Genomic DNA, 20,683 nt, shown 5'->3' on the forward strand with positions numbered 1-20,683 from the left:
AAAAATCTTAGTTATCCAGATTGATTGATGACTAAGAGGTGACGAAGCAGAAACTATAAATTGATATACATGGACAATTAATTTTTTATTTTTTGGGTCCAATTGATATTTAGTCATTAGTGTTATAAAATTCAAAGCAAAAGGTTGTTCACTGATTCCAACACAAGCTTTGATAAACCACGCGAATCAACAAAATTTGGATATTGATTTGAATTCTTTTCTAAGACAAAAAATTATAAATTTTTAATATTAAACTTCTTCAAATAATATGTACATATTACAAAAGATCATCACAAAACATTGATTAATTTAAATAAAAATAATAATGACACCTTTTGATTTCAAAGAACACTCCAGTTCAGTGTTTTAAAAGACGGGAGCATGAGGCGGGACGTTTTACGTAGCACAGGGTGTAAGTGTTCTGGATCTACGGGACATAAGTCTCATGTATCATCAATTTTATTACTAAGAAAATAAGCAAAAGTAAAATTTGTATTAAAATTCTGCAAATAAGTTCAAATAAATCATTAATAACATAGAAAATATTATTATAATTATTATCTGAGAAAGGTAACAACGCAAAAATTGATAATAGGCGAGATAATCTTTAAAATGAAATCATCTTCTTACTTCATCAACGGTCCCCACATCTACTAGTCCTTCCTATCCTCAACTAATATTTATACGCTAATGGATGAAGTTGTCTCTAGAACATAGTGCTATGGAATCTCTATCGATTTTAGCATAATTAGCTAAAAAAGTAATTTATTGCGGTGTTATTTTCTAAGAGTGTTGCTTTATTTATTTATATATTTTAGGAAAAAACACTACAACGTGTAGGGATATAGTAGTTCAGTTGATTGACTACCTGAATTTTCACCTTGTTGGTGACGGTTTGAATCCCCATATTGTAATCCCCTTCCCTACCTCCCATGTAATAAAAAAAAAATTTAAAAAAAATGATATAATAAGTATCAATATCATTACACCAATAATAAAAATCATCATCTATAACAAAAAATACTTTTAAAATAATAAAAAGTAAATTTAATGCTCGAGGCGTACGCTTTTACGTCCAGGACTTACGCTTTTGGGCATGAAGCTCATACCCTAAATTCTAAGATGTTACGCCCTATGAATTCATGTCTTCCATTTACGTTCCGGTCCCGGAGCATTTTTGATACACCCTGCCCAAAAACTTTGCCCGAAAACGCCTTAAAAAATATTCCTCCAATCCCTTTCTATCCTTTGAGCGGCCAAAAATCCACTTCTCCCCTTCCCGTTTCTAATCGAGTAATTTCAGCCTAAAAGATTCGCTGACACCTTTATTTGATAGTGACATATATTGCGTATGTTGACGTGTTTTCCATTTTAAAAACGTGAGAGGTTGCTATTCTTTATGCCTTTTTTTCTGAGCTTGAAAGTGAAATACAAGCTACCATTTCTCTTCTCCTCTCTCTTTTATTTCCTCCTCCACTGAACAAATCAAAGCTGTGTACTTTTCTTCCTAGCTAACATGCCACCTTCAATGTTTTGGCACACTTATTGGTTAGCAATTTGCATGTTCCTTTCTGGTTGCATAGTATCATGTCATCAAACAGACAACCTTAATATTCTCAAAGAAAATCCAAACCCATCTTCAAGAAATTTCTTGTTTGGAACAGCCTCTTCTTGTTACCAGGTTCTTCTTACACTTCCTTCTTTCAAAAAAAAAAAAAAAACTTTTGTCGTGAATTCTTGTTTTAAGTCTTCTCTACCATTTTTTTTTCTTGTTTTCTCCGCAGTTTGAAGGAGCTTATCTCAGTGATGGAAAAGGTCTCAACAATTGGGACGTTTTTACTCATGAAGCTGGTGAGCTTTCGGAATGTCAATTTATTTCAATGTTTGCATCACGTATTTTAATTTTTAATTCTATACACTGACAAGTGACAATGTAACGATTTTTTATTATGTCAGTGTATTTTAATAATTGCATGTCACCGGGGGCCTTTTGTCGGAGAACTGTACTTCACAAATAGGGCAAAAGTATTTTTTGGGTTATATATGGTTAAATTCCCTTGAGAAAAGATTCTAGTGTAGTGTTAAAAGGATATTAAAAATGACCTTAGATCACAAGTTCAAATCCTAAGTGTGACACTTTGGTATTTTTTGAATGCCTTGTATGAATTTTTGATTCCGCCACTAGTTGTGAATAAATTGTACAAATTTGTGAGTGTTCAGAAGTTAAACTCAAGCTACACCAGCTCCCCACCTACCACAAGAAACAGAGAAAAAGGAACTCTTATAATTTATTACTATTGTTGTGGTCTTTGTTGTAGGTCATATTAAGGATGGAAGCAATGGAGATGTTGCTGATGATCACTACAATCGTTATTTGGTAATCTAATTCATCATTTGAGTTTTCTGTCATTTTTTTTTTTTTTTTTTGCTTAAAATATTATGAAATTTCTACAAACATAGATAGAGCTTAGATCCCATGGTGCTGATCGAAATAGGAATCCGTCACAGCTTTACTTTTCCTTTTGGGTCTTTAAGACCTATGTTGCTTTGGACTCTCAAAAATGTGGTGGAGTGCATGTTGGATCCTCCAAAAGATCAAAAATATAGTCCAACACTGATATGACAACATTCTTTTAGAACATAACTTAAGACTGAAATTTTCACAATTCACAAGCTGCATGGACATGACAAGTATCTTCTTATTGACTAAGCGGGAATAATCTCAATTCTTGTCTTTGGAGTTATCCAGACACGCAAGGAAAAGAACAGGTGAAGTTTGAAGTTTCTTGGGATAGTTAAATGACGAAAGAGTAGGTAATTCATTGTTTTGTCAATATGTAGGACGTATCTGTTAAGTGGTGGCTACGCCTTAAATTAGCATGAACTATAACATACATGTAGAGTTAATTCCCTAAAAGGCCACCACGCCTGACATTCTTTCCTAATATCACTTTTATTCTTTATCAAGCACTAGAATATCACCCAACTATCCCCATTTTCCTCAAAAAAATACTAAACATTACAAAATCTTCTTTCTCTCCTAGTTGGCATGCCATGTCATATTAAAATTTTACTTTTTTAATAATAAATCTATGCAATAATTTCAAAGACCTCCCTACAAGTTTGTCTTGATAAGTGATAACACTTAGTTTCCTATGGAAGAAGGGTTCTGTAATGTTTAATATTTTTTAAGAAAAATGGATATAGTGGGGTGATATTATAGTCCTAAAATAAACAAAAGTGATATTAGGAGGCAATTGTCAAAACATATTATGAGCCCCACTAACAATTCGTTTAATACAGTAGATATTGGTTTTAAGAAGAATAAGTACTCGATAATGCTGTCATTTATATTGTTCTTACATATATACCTATTGGCTCGTGAAAGAAATAGTTCGAAACAGAAAGAAAAAAAAATTAGTTAGAAATAATATCATGAGAAAGAAAGCAAATGGTCTGTATTGAGTTCTTATCCAATGTAGTCATTGCCTTTTGTTCTACCCGTATGAGAGTTCCTTTCATGTGATTAGTGAGATAACAGCGGTCCTTTATGTTTTTGATAAAGAATAGTGATAGTGGTCCTTTCTTTGCTGTCCCACAACCAGAATATATGGGGCCTACAGAAGTTGTGGAGGAATCCACAAATACGTGGTTGGTGGATTTGATTTCTTTTTCTTTCTTTATTATTTTCCCTGGCATAGGCCCCATAGAAAATAGATTTCTGGCTGCTAAATTGTGAGGCTAAAACATTCTTGGATGTTTTTATCCTGAGGGAAATGCCACACCTGTTGATATGGGATCTATAGTGAGGCACATTGTGATTAAACCACAGCTTGGGCACTTACAAAATGGCAAGACTGGGTTAGCACAAATTTTGTTTTTTATAAGAAGTCAAGAGTGTCTCAAGAATTTATGAATGAATGTTAGATTAATGAAATTGAAGAATTCTGATGTTTGGTAGTAAAATAAAAACAGGAGGATGTCAAGCTCATGGCAGATATGGGTGTGAATAGCTATCGTTTCTCTATATCATGGGCAAGAATTCTGCCCAGTAAGTTATAACTGTCACTAGTCTCTTCCTTTCATCTTCAAAAACTACTCCTTGTTGGCATTTGCGTTGACAATCTTTTTCTTTGTTGGTTGCAAATTTGACTCAGAGGGGATGTTTGGAGATGTTAATATGGCCGGAATTGAGCACTATAATAAGGTCATTGATGCACTCCTACAGAAAGGTCTGTTCTGCTTCTCTTGCTAACAGTTATTAAAGGGCGCACGGTGCACAAAACATCCCAAATTAGCAAGGTCTGGGGAATGGCCGCACCACAAGGGGTGTGATGTAGAAGCCTACCCTGATGCAAGCACTAGTGGCTGCTTTCACGGCTCAAACCCCTGACCTATAGGTCACACGGTGATGCCTTTACAATTGCTCCGAGGCTCCCCTTCAATTATAAGCTATTCATAAACAAAAACGAAGCTTAAAAGTAAATTTATGGGGCTAACAAGACTTCTTTATGTGCTGTGAATTCAGGGATCCAACCGTTTATCACGTTAACACATTATGACATACCACAAGAACTTGAGGAAAGATATGGTGGTTGGCTAAGTTCACAAATACAGTAAGTAGCCGATCCCATCTTACACTTTAAGGTAGTTGTAGAGTCCATCAAAAAGCTGTAATGATGAACAAGTTTAACTTGTGTTTCAGGGATGATTTCAGCTACTATGTAGACATATGCTTCAAATATTTCGGGGACAGAGTCAAGTATTGGGCTACCTTGAACGAGCCTAACCTCGTGGCTGATCGTGGCTATAGACTAGGAACTTACCCTCCAGCTCGATGCTCCGGTGTATTTGGAAATTGTAGTGCGGGTGATTCAGAAAGGGAGCCCTTCATTGCAGCTCACAATATGATCCTATCTCATGCAGCTGCTGTCAGCATTTACCGCACCAGATATCAGGTTTTTTCGATGTCTCTATGCTCATTGGTGCAATGCTATTTTCTGGCTTGTCTTTACAAAGGGAAAGGGACATTAGAGAAAACAAGATATCATCATAAGTTTCTAACTATTGGGGGAAGTAAAACATGAAATTGGTATATTTAGAAGAATAGAACTCGAAAACTTACGCTTGGAAACTGCCTCCTCCTCTATATCTATCAAATGGTATATTGTAAGTTTAGAAGACCATATAAGTATCAGTAACATAATCTACTTTATGCTGATTTTCAGAGAAGACAAGGAGGCATGGTTGGAATTTCTTTGGATACCCAGTGGTATGAACCTTATAGCAATTCCTCAGAAGACATAGCTGCAACTGAGAGAGCTCGAGCATTCTATGTCAACTGGTAAGCCTTCCTCATCAGTAGTTCAGTACTACAATCTGGTTTCTTGTTCATCAGACAGAGAGAAAAAGAATGTTTTTGACTAAGTACCTCTATGCAGGTTTTTAGACCCTATTATACTTGGAAGATATCCTACAGAAATGGTACAAATTCTGGGATCTAATCTGCCAGAGTTCTCAAAGAATGATTTGAGCAAGTTGAGTTATGGCCTAGATTTCATTGGCATCAATTACTATACGGCTAGATATATCAAAGACTGCTTATATTCCGTGTGTGAACATGGAAAGACTTGGTCAGAGGGTTCCTATTTTGTTACTATGGAAAAAGACGGTGTCTACATTGGGCCACCTGTATGTTTTCTCATCTTTAATACTTTAGTATTCCTCATCTTTTAACCCACTCTGCCAAACTATTACTAGCACTTTCTACATTGCTGAATTTATTTATTTTTCCCCAAACTTTAAATGAATCAGACTGAAGTGGACTGGCTCTATCTCTATCCACAAGGGATGAAGAAAATTCTGATGTACATGAAGGACAGATTCAATAATACTCCAATGGTTATCACCGAAAATGGTAAGAGGAAAAGAAATTTCACATTCTTGTCATTTAGAAGCGAGATGCAGTTTATCAACTAATAACTTTGAACAACTACTGACATCATTGGCAATGTTGCAGGCATTGCTGAGAACGATAATCTGAATCCTTCAATAACGGATACCTTGAATGATATCCATAGAGTGAACTATATGAATAGCTACTTAAATTCACTGGCAAATGCAATCAGGGAAGGTGCAAATGTTAGGGGGTACTTTGTTTGGGCCCTTCTTGACAACTTTGAGTGGCTAGAAGGATATCGCCTAAGATTTGGACTTTACTATGTCAACTATACTAATTTCCAGAGAACTCCAAAATTATCAGCCACCAGGTATAAAGAGCTCATGTATAACTTTCAGATACAGCTTCAAACACATACTGCCCAGAAATAGTGGAAGAAGACAATGCATATATGGAAACTTGTAAAGACGATTTCCGTTTAGGTCTCTGTTGTTTGAAGGCAGTTTATTGTGCAATAAAACTATAATTGTTCGGCTTGATCCCTGCCTTTATTGTACAAATTAAACTCGAGCCTAACCCTTGTATTCACTCCAATGAAACTGTAATCAAGTAAACAAGACTTATTAATTATGTAGAAATATTCTGTTGAAAGCTGAGGTCTCCCCATTTTTTCCCCTTTCTTCCGTTAGGCTTCAACTTAATGTTCCAATGTTCTATGAAATGGGTGTATACTCCTGCAGTTTTCCAAAATCAACTCTAAGAGAGCTCTTGATCAAAACCTTCAGCAGATAGGACGGAAAAGTTATATTCAAGAAGCATAGACTATTATTCAAACTCATCCACAATATTTCCTCCACGGTTTGGCTGCTATCTCCAGAAAGTTGTTACAACAAAATCAGCCAAAAAAAATGCTATTTAAATAGGAATTAAGAGCATAAACTTCTAATTACTATCTCGCACTAAATATTGATTCGACCAAGCATGAAAGCACATCGTATATACATACCTCACAATAAAAAATGTCAGCTTGGCTAAGCCCGAAGATTCAGTGAGAACTACCAGTTAAGGTATAAAAAAAAGCATGAGCCTGAAATATTTATGACATGCTCTACTACTACAGTAAGATAGCCGTTACAGAGGGGGTTTGACTCTTCGTCGAGGGAAGATTACCATATCTGCAGACTATTGCTTCAACAACTCCAAGAATAGGGTAAGGTAGGGTGTACGTTCAAATAACCGAAATGTGTGTGTAAATTCCTCTTCAACATCCTGGTACTTTACCCACCTATTCATTGTTCGAGACTATTCCACAACTACACAAGGTAATTCAGTAAGTGAGCCTTTTCCTTGCAGCTCATAATATGATCCCAGAACAGGCAGTTGCTGTCAATATATAAAGAGGTGAGTATCAGCTATAAAAATAAAAATAAAAAAAATAAAAAGAGTATCAAAGATGTCTTGTCTGGATGCACACTGTACTCATTAAATGGAAGATGAACATTTCGTCTCCAGATAGAGGGTGTGTGTGCCGCGGGGGGGCGGGGGGCAAGAGGGGTTAGGAGGAGCTCAATCCTTCTTTTTACGGATGAAAACAAGTCCAAATAACTTCTTTTTTTTTTTCATAAATGATTTTCAATTAGTTCATTACACGGTGGTATTTGCTAATACACCAAATAAATAGATGACCGAAAATACAACCAAAAATGAGATTGTTGTCCAAAATCTAATACATAGCAATCGGGGTACCAAAGACTAGATAGCAGTTCAGATGAATATACTGTATGTGACCAATCTACCAATAAGGACTAGTAATACATCCCTAATCTACAGTATAGCTAACTAAATAATCTGAGCAAATTGCTAGAGACAGAGGCAATTCAAAGAAAAACAGAAATAGGTTAACTCTTATTCCTCACATTGTCTCTTGTTTCTTTATGTTAAGCACTATTTTCTTCTTAGAATAAAATTAAGTCGTTCAAAGTTTATAGTTAAAGATATGCTTTGCCACACTATCCAGAGATTTAGATGAATCAGTTAGATTTGAAGAGTGGTGCAAAAGGGACATCTGAGTGAGTCAAATATTAAAAGAAATAATAATTCAGAAAGAGCTCTTCGACTAGAAGGAGAGGTCATGGAGGTAGATTATCTTAGAAAAACACACCCCTTAGAAATAAGGCATGCGAACTAGAAAACTGAAATTTGAATTTTAAAAAATAACTAAGTGGAAGTGGGGCAGAAGAGAAAGAAATGAAAGGAAAGTGGATACTACAGAAGAACAGTATTTAAATCACAGAAATGGGAAGCAAAATTGATACTTCTAAGCTCTCAATACGTTGAACTTTTTCAACTTCATGGTTAAGTAGGTACATCACTCTTTATATTACTCTTAGTTAGGTAAGATAAAGTCATTTGATATGACAAGAAAAATGTCTTAAATTTAAAGGTGACATGTCAATCACATGTGCGGTGGGATACTATATGCGACTCTTATATATCCCAATAAAACTTTTCCCCCCAATATCATCCTATAATTACCTCTACAACGTAAGTACATGTTAGTCCTGCTGATACAATGACCAACTTCTTTCTATCACCAACTTTGGCACCATACAGATGCAAAGCTTCAGCAATGAGCAGAAGAGCTACTCAGCTTAAGGATAATTATGTTTTATAGTGATTGTTGAATAAAGCTCGTACCTTATGAGGAAGAATTTGTCCGGCCTGCCACATTATTCTGATGAAGCCAGGCTTAAACATTAGCGGAAGCTTTATCTACCTCCACCAGGGTGATCTGGCACCATAACAATGCTTACCGTCGTCCCACGAAATCTGGCATGCCTGAAGACCTACAGCAACACTAGGTTCCTTCCCATGTTGTGCTATCCACTCATCTATTGCAAGTGATTTATCATTTTCGTTTGTATATAGTTTTTTGTTCTTCCCAAATGGGTTACTCCCAGGACTGACCATTTCAGCAATTGCAGCTGGCATATACATCGAGTCACCCACCACTGGAGCACTACAGGCCGCTAACTGTGCTCGAATCTGCAAAATGACCATAAATCATCAGAATATCAGTGATTCTCAAGACATAGATTTTCAAACTGAAACACCATTTTGAGAAAATCGCTGCTTTGGTTCCCTTTCACGTCTTCATTGTTTTGTGATTGCGAAAACCGGAGATAAATTTGTAACAATAACTATCAATAGTAAACCAGTTTATGCATGATAAATAGTTTAGTCATGCTCTCTCTCTCTCTCTCTCTCTCTCTCTCTCTCTCGCGCGCCCGCGCGCTCACATAAACACACATAAAGAATTAATGCAGACTCCTCTTTAGACCTGTAAAACAGCGACTATAAAATACTTTTCCGACCAAGTAACCTGATTGGAGATATTAGGCCTTTCCTGTCTAATACTTGCAGGAATAAAACCCGACTAATAAGCAGGTGAAAAGGACTTGCACGTGCAATTACTAGACTTTGAAACATCAGACCTGAAAAATCCTGAGGACAGAAGGAACAAATACACGAAGGGAGCAGAAACCTGAATTTAAATACCTGATGAGTCCGACCAGTTAGAAGGTTGATTTGGCACTCATATGCAAAGTCTTTGGAAGCCCATCCACAGTCCTCAAGGTTGTATGTGCTCTCAATTTCACGCCTAGGCCAGGATACCTTCTTGCATTCTAAAACCTCAAGTTGGCACAATAACCATCCTTTCACAAACTCTGCAAAGCATAGAGATGCCAGAGGAAAATATGAGCACTTTTGGAAAGAACATCCAACTCCTTATGGAAAACATCAACATCATGTGTTGTTTCTGGACAGTTTGACATGGAGATGTACATATAACATATGATCCTTTAGCACAGCTTCTTTAGGTTACAAAAGAGAAAATTGAGAATAGCCACTAGCATAACAACATCTGCAGTTATCTAATTTAATACTTGTTTTTCCTCACAATTCATCCAAAAATTCTATAATCCATCTGTTATAAAATTATATTGTAAACTCTCCTTCTCTGGCAAGCAAAATATTAGCATGATGCGTTCAATCTTCAGTTGCTGATTGTTTACCTTCAGAAACAAGTCTTGGGGCCATATTAATGGGACGCATGTAGTGTGTAAGTATACCGATTGGCACCGGAGCAGCAGCAAGAGCAAGGTAAAGCTTTTTGACCTTCTTCTCCTGCCAGGTAATAGATGAAGTTACTTAGAATGCCAAACGGTACGCTCCGCGAAAAACCACCATGGATGGGCACTTGAAGTTGATACTCCCTATAACTCTCTATCAAATCTTATGTAAGATTATATTCTACATACAGGTGACTCTCACCCTGATTTTTCCATGAAATATTGAGCAGTACTCCTTGCTTCGAGCTAGCACAACACTGCACAAATTAGAAATCATGACAGAATTTCCTTTTCTCTAACAAGTAAGAAATCATGACATACAATTTCACTTCTATGCTTGATTTTTTTTTTTTTTTAAATTAAAAAAAATAAAATATGTGGTATAAATACAACCAAAATCATACCATCCTTCGGTGCAATTGTCAATCTGATGGGTAGTCTGCAGTGGAGCTGAAAATCCTAATGCTTGAGTAGCAAATGTAGCACAGCTTTCTTCAATGTTATCTGTAGTTCCTCCTACCTGAGTTTAGGTTGTCAATATCGAAATTAGTTAGCTTATTGGTAAGAGAAAAAGAACAATAACTACCTACTAACAATAAATAAATTTAAAAAAAAAGAACAATTATAACCTAGCAAAACTAAGTACTAACTAAAAGGTAAAAATACACAGACCAATGTCAGTTAGAAATATACTTGACAGAAATGGCTATTAGCAAATATCAGCTATAGGAGGATTTCAATCAACGGAAAAGATAATATTTAATTTTTTTTTTTTTTTACTCACAGATGTACCAGCAGGTTTGTCCAGAACCACATAGTCGTCAGTGACAGCAATAATACGAGATTTCCAGTCAATATCATAGCACCTAATCATATCAAATCTTACAACATTACCTTTGCACTCACAAAAAGTCATAAGGTAAAGTAAGAATAGAGTTCAGTAATTACCTTGGAAAGCGCTTTGGGTGTACATGCACCCGCAAATAGGTTCCAGCCTCAACAATCTCATCAGCACGAGTTATACGGAAAGTTTTCTGAGCTTCACGTACAGTTTTTCCTTTGATTGAAGTTCTCTTTCTCAGAATTGATGGATCTGTAACTTCTTCATACACTTTAATTTGCTCAGGAGTGGCAGTTGGAGGTGGCTTAGGACATACCAATGCGTAATACACGGCCCCGAACTGTATAAGATCTTCCACATATCTTAATGATGAAAAACATTGGTCAAGATATCACTTAACTGATCCAAGAGGACTATCACTCAACTCATCGGTGATCCCTCTCAGCGTGCAAATTAGAATATGCAGGAAAATAACAAATTAAAGAAGAAAAAGGACACTAAAGAAAAGATAGAAATTTACAATGGAGGAAGATCCAAAGCTTTACTAATATACTCTAGAACTGGCCCTTCTTTTGTGACAACAAGATGCTCGACCCTTGGTGGGCCGTTCTGCAAGGGGCATGGCATCAAGCGTCCATATCTAAGGTGGCTGAAAAATTGAAATGAGAACAAATAGATCAGTGTAGCAAATCTTGGCCACTAGCCCGTTGGGGGGTTGATGACATTAGAGACATGTCTCTGCCCCATCAAAGAAAATTCCAAAACAACGACATTTAACATTAGGTTGCAATACACTATCAATTAAAACATCCTGCTCTTATTTTAGCCATTTTAATCTATATAGCCAACAAGTGAAGAAAACCATTTTTGCACCTCATGACCAAATATGTCAAATTCAGGGCACACACACATGACCAGCACATTGCTGACCACTCCATTGCCTCTGTCAAATGAAATCGACACATATGAAAAAGGATGCAAAAAGTTTCCGCCTACAGATGTATTTCTTGTTCAATTTATACAAATAGATTCGGATACAGATATGTTTGTGGACATGTAACATCAGTGCTGCTTGAATACAATTACATCTTTTTCTTAAGTTTCTTTTAGCACTGATGTTCAGGCCAGCTTAAGTGCTTCTTTTTTAACTTTTTATACCTATTTAGATGGTCACACATTGATTAGATAGCTTCAAACCGTCCTAAAATTACCCTATTGTTTAATTGTGTGACCTCCCCAACTAAAAACTTAAGCTATTAGAGTTTACACATTTTCATTTACTTAATTTTGTCTTCACCAGACACAACAGGACAGGAGGTGTGCCTAAGCTAAGCAAGACAAAAACTTTATGCACTTAAATACAAAGCATAACATTCAACTTCTCCAGCAGTTAAACAAATAGTACACTAGAATGAAAAACAAGAATTACCCATTTGAGGAAACAGTGTGAGAAGTTGAATTGATATCAGACAAAGCAGTGGATTGGCAACTAATGCCTCTGCTACAAGAAGAAAAAACCAATCTTTTGTAGTGTTTCTTGTTCTTTATCAGGTGGCTACGACTTGAAGCTAATGTGTGCACTAAAGTAACAGGGGAAACAAACCCATTTCGCCAATTGGGGGTCCACAATCGAGAAGCAATTAAACAATTGGTGAAGATTGGAGTGAAACTAGTCATCTTCTTTTGGGTTCTTGGAGGGTTTAAGGCTGATAGTAGACACACATACAGTTGCAAGATTTTGAGACCAAAGGATTTTAAGGAAATTACGGTTACACCTTTGTATGTTGGGGAAATTATACCCGAGTCCCTTAACTTTTTCGTGATACACTAAGAGGTCGATTTGGTAGAGCGTGCAAGAATATACGCCCTCTGTCCCAATTTATGCGGTAATTTCGGATTTAAACAAGTCTTTTTTTGATGTAATTTTTTTCATACGTCTTTTAAATATTTTAAATTAACATTATTTTCAAAGTAGTTTTCAAATATGTAAATTTGTTTTAAAAAAACTTAAAGATTTCATGCCCGAATTTACGATCAAAATTATATTGTTTGACTTTCAAAATCCAAATTGTGCCACATAAATTGGGATAGAGGGAGTACTGGATAGGATGTACTAGTAATATTGGGATTAGTTATGCTGAAATTATTTCTTATCCACTTTTTGAAATGGTGTATTATCGATAGTTTTGTAAATAACCCTTGTATTGCTAATATCGTAGTTGTTATGTATAAGAATAGTACTTAATAAAGTGTATAACTAATAAATATCTCTGGTTATACATAGATTAGAAGCTCTATCAAATAAGGGATTAATAAGATCAAAGATAATACATGTATTATTTTTCGCTAACACATTTTCTCTAATACATCCTGCCAAACAACCTTTAAAAGGTAAAAACCACTAATATAAGATTGTTACAACTTGCAAGACTGTTGTTTTAGTTCTCCGTATCTGTAATATAAGATCGTTTTCTTGACCCAAAAAAAATTGCTAAAATTAACTGGTACTATGCAAAAAGAATGTAATATCGGTTTCTCTCAGATATGATTGTCAATGTCATGAATTACACGTTGGCATATGGGTTCGTAAGACATGAGTCTGTGACTATTACTCGAATATAAAAGGCCGAGACTCGAACATAATATGAAGTATGAATCAAGTACACAAAAAGAAGTGTTGTACATGAAAAGAAGTGTAGTTTAGAGATGGACATAGGACCCAAGCTAACTAGGACAACGATTAGATTATAGAAAGGTCGAAACTCGAGCATAATAAAAATTGAGGTTCAACAGGAAGTAACCACTTCAATCTTATTACAAGAGGAGTTGCTCAAAGGGTAAACACCCTCCACCTTCCACCAGAAGGTTGTTGGTTCGAGTGACCAAAAAAGCAAAAGGGGGAGCTCCTGGAGGGAGGGGTTGAAAAAAAAAACCTTCAATTTACGAGTTCATAAGACCCGAGCTAACTAGGATAACGATTCAATATTGAGAAGTCAAAACTCAAGCATAATAAATACGGTAAAGGGTCAAATTTTGCTCCTCAATTATGTCAAATAGAACAGATTTGCCCTCTATTAATAGTTGGGATCGAATACGCCCTCGATATAAGGATAATTTGAACCTTTCGCATAATTCAGGGCCAATTTGACCCTTCTCCCTAATTTTGAGCTTTTTATTTTTCTTGTTCCTCCTTTCTCTCTCAACCACAACCTCTACCGCCAAACACTAATCACCTTTTCTTCTTCCTTCCTCCCTTGACCCCATGCGGCTATATGCACCACAATTAGAATGGTATATTGTATATGTTGTATGTTCAAGTCGTCTAGCGTAATCCCTCTTGGTGGTGGAGGTGGTGATAGGGTGGCGGGAATAAAAATGAGAAAGAAAAAGGTAAGAGAAGATGGTAGTTGGGGTGAAGGTGACAATGTGCTGGGGAGAAACAAGGAACGGAGAATAAAGGGTGATTAGTGGTAGAAGTAGTGGCAGGGAGAGAGAAAGGATGAACAAAAAATAAAATTAAAAACTCAAAATTAGGGAGAAAGGTCAAATTTCCCCCTAAACTATGCGAAAGCTTCAAATTTGCCCTCTGTAATTACAAAATTAATCCTTAATTAATTGGGGGACAAGTGACATAACCGAATGCCAAGTTTTTGTCGTTTGAGAATAAGAGCAAGTTTAGCCTATTTTAGTCACAACGTGGACATATTTAACCCTAACTATTGACGGAGAGCAAATTTATTCCATAATTCAGGGGCAAATATGACACTTTGTCCATAAAAATGAGGTTTTAGAGAGAACAACTATTTCAATATTGCCGATCGAGGTGCTTCCTTCATCTCATTTTAGTTGTCGCTTTAGCTCAAACAATTGTCTCAAATAATTATCGCTTTAGTAATTCAAGACTAAGGATCCATTTGGCCATGAGAATTTTTCACTTTTTTGGGGAAAACTTTTTCACTTTATTTGAAAATCAAAGTTTGGCCATGAAAACAAAGTTGTATTTGGAATTTATAAAACACCTAAAAACGTGTTTTCACTTTTTTATTTCCCCACTTTTTTCACTTTCAGTACATTGAAACAACCAAATATTTTTTGCAAAAACTATAACCAAACACAACTCCATCTTCATCTCCAACTTCAAAATTCCAAATAAAGTGATTTTTTTTTTGTTTTCATGGCCAAAACGCCTACTAAAATTAGCAATTGTTTCCAACTATGCCCTTAGCATTAAAGAAGCGGTTCTTTTTAATATTGTTCAATTCTCAAAAGGCATCTAATAAATAGGGGTAACTTTGTAAATTGAACCTTTTAATTATTATTTTTCTTAATGGGCAAGCTAAAACAACAATTAAATGAATTATAGTAAAACTCCGATAATGGTAATGAGTTAATTCCTCATAATTTTCTGTTTTAGGTTGAGAGGAACATGGAATCTATAAATACGTGATGTTATAAATTAAATTTTTGCAAAGTCATATATGATAGCAGTATATTTTTACAAATACTTATTGCTAACTTTCCGGCAAAAGCAGTATTAAAAAAAAAAAAAAAAAAAAAAAAAAAGTCCCAATTTTCTGTTTTTACGTTGAGACAGGGAATCAATGTATAGATAAATAAACAAGTAAAGAAAAAAAAAAATATCTGCCAACCACCTATATATCCCATGCTAACTAACATAATTAAATTGCATTTATTTCATCTTATTATATTTTTTCGTGGACGTGTAAGGTGGTGTGAAACAATTCTCACCAATATTCGTTTTATGCACATCCAGTATTAACCCTTGTTAGAGCCTTAAAGGTAGATTTATAATTTCGAAAACATGTGTGCATTGTAGCGAAATTGTGGATTCATAATATAAATTTAATTGGTTCAATCAATAAATTTTAATCATTGAACTAATTACACATTTAAAATTATAGGTTTAAAATTAATTATGATTTATAAAATAATTTTTCTTTTTGCAATATAGCTTGATTTTGTGTCAAGATGTGTGAGCGATTGAGCCTATTGAATACATGCATGTTTATCATTCAGTACTACTTGCTAGTTTTAATATACATATTTAGTTTAGTTATATAGAATTTTACGATACAAAAAGAAAATTAGGGATTAATTCAATGTGCGTCAGACTGAAAATTTTGAAAGAATATTGGGATAAGGCACTATTACCCCCCTGAACTATACCCGAAGTTGCTACAACACACCTTACCTTTTTTTGGATTTTATTACCCCCTTAAACTTATTTAAAACGAAATAATTACCCCCATAAACGCTGATGCCCACTCTCATATGGGAGAGTGACATACACTCTCCTTGCCACATGTGTATTTATTTGTTTATTTTTCTTTCAGCTTACGTGTCAATTGTTTTTAAAAAAAATAAAAAACTAAATTTTTTATTGAAAAAAATAATTTTTAAAACCCGTTTTTCAAAAAAAAAAAAATTAATTTTTTAAAAAAACTGAAAACATGAATTAAAAAAATTAAAAAATTGAATTTTCTTTAAAAAAAATGATTTTTAAAACCCATTTTTTTTTAAAAAAAATATTTTTTTTTAAAACCAGTTTGATTTTTTTTTTAAAAAATAAAACTGAAAACATGGATTTTTAAAATTAAAAAACTGAATTTACTTTAAAAAAGGATGATTTTTAAAATCCATTTTTTAAAAAATATTTAAAAAAACTGAAAATTTGATTTTTTTTAAAAACCCCTTTTAAAAAAATAAAAAAACTGAAAACATGATTTTTTTTTTCAAATATGGAAAGATGGATTTTTTTAAAATATGGAAAACTTGATTTTTTTTAAGATGTCTTAAAAATCTTGATTTTCATGATTTCATTTTCTCAGGACACTTTTATTTTTCAAATAAAATCTGGAAAAAGTGTTTTTCTTGTCAAAATGTGAAAAAAATTAATTTTTATAAAATTTTGGAAAAATTAATTAGTTTTTTAAAATGTGGAAAACCCGTTTTTTAAAATTAAATTTGGAAACTAGATTTATTTTCATATATAGAAAAAATAATCAGTTTTCCAAATTTTAAAAATGTCCAAAGTTTTTAATAAGAAGACTCAGTTTTCCAGATTTATTTTCTAAAAAAACAGATTTTTTCATATTTTTTAAAAAACAATTCATTTTTTCATATTTAAAGAAAATACAGATTTTTAAGGAAAAAAAAAAAGTTTTCCCCTTTTTTTATGTTTCTGACTCTCCCAAAGAGAGTAAAACACTCTCTCCTTGCCACGTCAGAGCTTAGGGGGGTAATTATTCTATTTTAAATAAGTTTAGGAGGGTAATAGGACCCAGGGAAAGATAAGGTGTGTCGTAGCAACTTCGGGTATAGTTCAGGGGGGTAATAGTTCCTTATCCCAAGAATATTGAACCAAACAAATTGAGAAAAAGGAAAAGGTAATACCTAATTAAAATGCAAAAAATGACACCAATAACCATTTAGATGTTACCCAATTTTAAAAAGAAAGAAACTAACAATATAGACATAAGATTTGAACTCCTAATCTCACTCAGAGAAGTGCACTTGATCACTCATCATTGCATTATATAATATTTTGAACTTGATTGGAAACATCTATATTTAAGTAGTATTATTGTTTAAAAAAAATATAACATTAATTATTATACATGATCCCAAACCCCCTAATACTCCCCTGGCCTCATTCATCCTCCTCATATTCTCTATTCTCTTCGGAAGTATATATATATATATATATACACACACATTATACACACACAAATAATGTAAAACAAATTCATTAAATTAGTATACTAATTGATAATGCTTCGACTTTATGTTATGTTCACTGCCAGAGTAATTTTTTTTAGGAGTTGCTAAATTGCCACACCAATTTGACCTAAATTTGGCCACGCTTATGTAAAAACCACCATAACCTCTATTACAATTTTAAATTAAGATAAACTTTGAGAAGAAAAGATAGAAATGACATTAAGTAAGCATAAATTATTAAATTTGACCTAAATAGTCATATGAATTTACCCCATTTGGGCCATTATGGCCAAAATAGTGTGGCCAAAAGACCTTATTGTTTTTTTTATACTACCATATTAAGTTTGACCTACCCAATTAACAAGTTACTTTTTATGTTAAGCTGAGCAAATTATTGTCCTCGTGAAAGCAATTGGCGCCTAACAAATTGCATACGTTACGTTTCTTCTTATTTATAGAGTAACAAGAATAACCACTATCTTCTCCAATTTTCCAATACTTTACCAATTTTATCTCACAGTTTTATGATGCATGTCCCCGCCACTCTCTGATCTAAATCTGTTGCTTCATCAATTTTAGGTATACATATATGCAGCGTCAAAAACTGTGTTTCTCCTTACGTAGAATAGCTAGCTAATCGAGATGATTGCAATAAATAACAAAAAGGGCTACGAATTGTCATATAAATTACATTTCAAGATGGATCTAAGGTTTTAATTTGATGGGTTCGACATTTAAGCTTTTAGCACAAAAATTATTCTGTTCTTATATGGTGTTAGGCAATCCTTCCTCCTTGAGGTAGTTTTTGGGGTTGAGTGGGGGATCTAAAATTTTCATTGAGGGGTTTCAAAAAGTAAAAAGGGCAAAGGTGCAAATATACCCCCAACTTTGCAATTTAGAGCGGATATACTTGTCGTTACAAAAGTGGTGTATATATACCCCTGCCATTACAAAATGGTGCAAATATACCTCTGCCGTTACAAAATAGTGCAAATATACCCTTTTCACTGACGTGATTTTAAAAAAATAAAATCATTTAGGTTATTTTTTAATTAAAAAAATGCCACTTGACTTTTAAAAAAAAGTCTACCCATTTTTTTTTAGTAGACTTACTTTTCTAAAGCCATATGGTAATTTTTTTTTCTGGTGTTTCGGGTCTGGTAAGTTTAAAAAAATATCTCTGTGACTTTAAAAAAATAAGTCTCTCCATTTTTTTAAACGAACCCACCAGAAAAAAAATTACTGTGTGGCTTTGGAAAAGTATGTCTACTAAAAAAAATGGGTAGGCCTTTTTTTAAAAGAGAAGTAACATTTTTTTAATTAAAAAAATAGCCTAAATGATTTTTTTTTTTAAATCTCGTCAGCGAAAAGGGTATATTTGCACCATTTTGTAACAACAGGGGTATATTTGCACCATTTTGTAACGGTAGGGGTATATATACACCACTTTTGTAACAAGCGGTATATCTGCTCTAAATCGCAAAGTTGATGGGTATATTTGCACCTTTACCCAATTAAAAATGTAATGTTTGAATTTGAACTTGGAACCTCAAGGTAAGTTTTGAACCCCCTTAACCATTAAGTCAACCTCTAATCTTGTGTTTAGGAGGTTCAAAATCTATCTATTATCTTGTGTTTAGGGGGTTCTTTAGAAAATCTCTATGTATGTATAAATATGATATTATATATATATATAAACGATTAATATATATATACTTTAGGTATCTTAAACTTATTATATTAATGTTTGCTACGAATACAAAATCGGCAAAATTTATTATATAAAAGAGAAGATTTGTTTAAAAGGAAACTATTTTCCTCTTTGAGATAAAACAATATCAATTTTAAGGTTCAATTAGATACTTTCAATTTTAATTCGATTAATTTAGGTGTAAAAACCTTATTATTTTTTATCAAATTTTGATTATACTTTTAAAATTATTTGTAGATCGAAATAATAATATTTGAAGAATTTTCACATATATACCTATGCTCCGCGTCAAAATTATTGGATTAAGAAATGCACTCTCCATGCATTGATTGTATGATATAATGATCAGCATCTTATTTTAAAATTAAATATTTTAAGAACAGGACATTATCAATCTAATTAATATCTAGATTAGATTCATAAAAAATAAACGGTGTTTTCTTTTTAGATTTTAGCTTGGCTAAGCACGTTATAATGAATCCATCATTATTGACTTAAATGATATCGAAGCTTCTTTATTTATTATCACGTGATGCAAGACACCTAAACAGACGTGTTCTCGCCTCTCGGCATGACTTGGGGCGCAACTTGCATTCGAAGATTGGTATTCAACAATTTAGACCAAATATCGCATCTCATTACAGTCTTCATCGATGGTGTGAACTGATCGCAGCTTATTGCAACATCTTTTCCCTTATGAAATCAGTATATATATATATATATATATATATATATATATATATATATATATATATATATATATATATATAATAAGGTGGTAAAGCTATTATTTATGGTATGGAGTAATTAAGATGTGCTTCTATATATGGAAAACTAGTTTTCATGAAAGTCTTAGATACGAAATTCATTATTCTAGAACTATTAAATTGTTCATATATTATTGGGAATAAAACATATGATCAGAGAGTAATGGTAATGGAACGTGGGAGCATGGTGATGGTGTTTTTGGTAAGGCTCGTGAGTAACAAGTAATGTGGACTTAGAAGAAGATATTAATTTCGACACACTAAAATGGAAGTTGAGTGAGCTCGTCGTCATAATGCGAGATTTGGTATTAATGAACTATAGTCATTAGTCCATAATCCATATGTAGTAGTAGTATATACTCCAGTATTGATGAAAAACAATAGTAGTAAGGAAAAGCAATTGTTATAGTTATGGTCCATATATAGTAGTGTTCATGAGCTTGTAATAACAAATTATATCGCTAATTAATTGTTGACTTTTACTCTCATAGACACATCGAATTCAAAATATATATATATATATATATATATAATATATATATATATATAAAAAAGGTGAAAGTACTAGTGTATTCATAATGGAACGTTTTC

At 33.6% G+C, this 20,683-nt stretch overlaps 2 protein-coding genes across 4 annotated transcripts; one reads left to right on the top strand and one right to left on the bottom strand.

The window, feature by feature from the left end:
- The first annotated feature begins 1,324 nt into the window (after window positions 1-1,324).
- LOC132046313 (beta-glucosidase 47) lies at window positions 1,325-6,550 on the top strand. Of its 2 annotated transcripts, XM_059436903.1 has the most exons (11): window positions 1,325-1,681; window positions 1,785-1,851; window positions 2,319-2,377; window positions 3,976-4,051; window positions 4,158-4,232; window positions 4,529-4,616; window positions 4,706-4,958; window positions 5,229-5,344; window positions 5,442-5,691; window positions 5,815-5,917; window positions 6,020-6,550. In XM_059436903.1, exons 1-11 carry the CDS (start codon window positions 1,517-1,519, stop codon window positions 6,328-6,330), a joined length of 1,563 nt encoding a protein of 520 aa, XP_059292886.1. In that variant the 5' UTR covers window positions 1,325-1,516; the 3' UTR covers window positions 6,331-6,550. The 2 variants fall into 2 exon arrangements, with proteins under 2 accessions (XP_059292886.1, XP_059292887.1); XM_059436904.1 differs by lacking the exons at window positions 1,325-1,681; window positions 1,785-1,851; window positions 2,319-2,377 and adding an exon at window positions 3,422-3,861.
- A 269-nt stretch (window positions 6,551-6,819) lies between these two features.
- On the bottom strand, window positions 6,820-12,640 carry LOC132046315 (RNA pseudouridine synthase 6, chloroplastic). Of its 2 annotated transcripts, XM_059436906.1 has the most exons (11): window positions 12,303-12,428; window positions 11,747-11,816; window positions 11,394-11,522; window positions 10,981-11,235; window positions 10,817-10,898; window positions 10,437-10,552; window positions 10,235-10,289; window positions 9,976-10,087; window positions 9,458-9,627; window positions 8,597-8,944; window positions 6,820-7,282 (listed from the first exon to the last, which is right to left on the bottom strand). In XM_059436906.1, exons 1-10 carry the CDS (start codon window positions 12,304-12,306, stop codon window positions 8,672-8,674), a joined length of 1,266 nt encoding a protein of 421 aa, XP_059292889.1. In that variant the 5' UTR covers window positions 12,307-12,428; the 3' UTR covers window positions 6,820-7,282; window positions 8,597-8,671. The 2 variants fall into 2 exon arrangements, with proteins under 2 accessions (XP_059292889.1, XP_059292888.1); XM_059436905.1 differs by lacking the exon at window positions 11,747-11,816 and having other exon boundaries at window positions 12,303-12,640.
- Window positions 12,641-20,683: the final 8,043 nt, after the last annotated feature.

The sequence above is a fragment of the Lycium ferocissimum genome, chromosome 2 (genome assembly GCF_029784015.1).
Source record: "Lycium ferocissimum isolate CSIRO_LF1 chromosome 2, AGI_CSIRO_Lferr_CH_V1, whole genome shotgun sequence".
Classification (NCBI taxonomy): Eukaryota; Viridiplantae; Streptophyta; class Magnoliopsida; order Solanales; family Solanaceae; genus Lycium; species Lycium ferocissimum.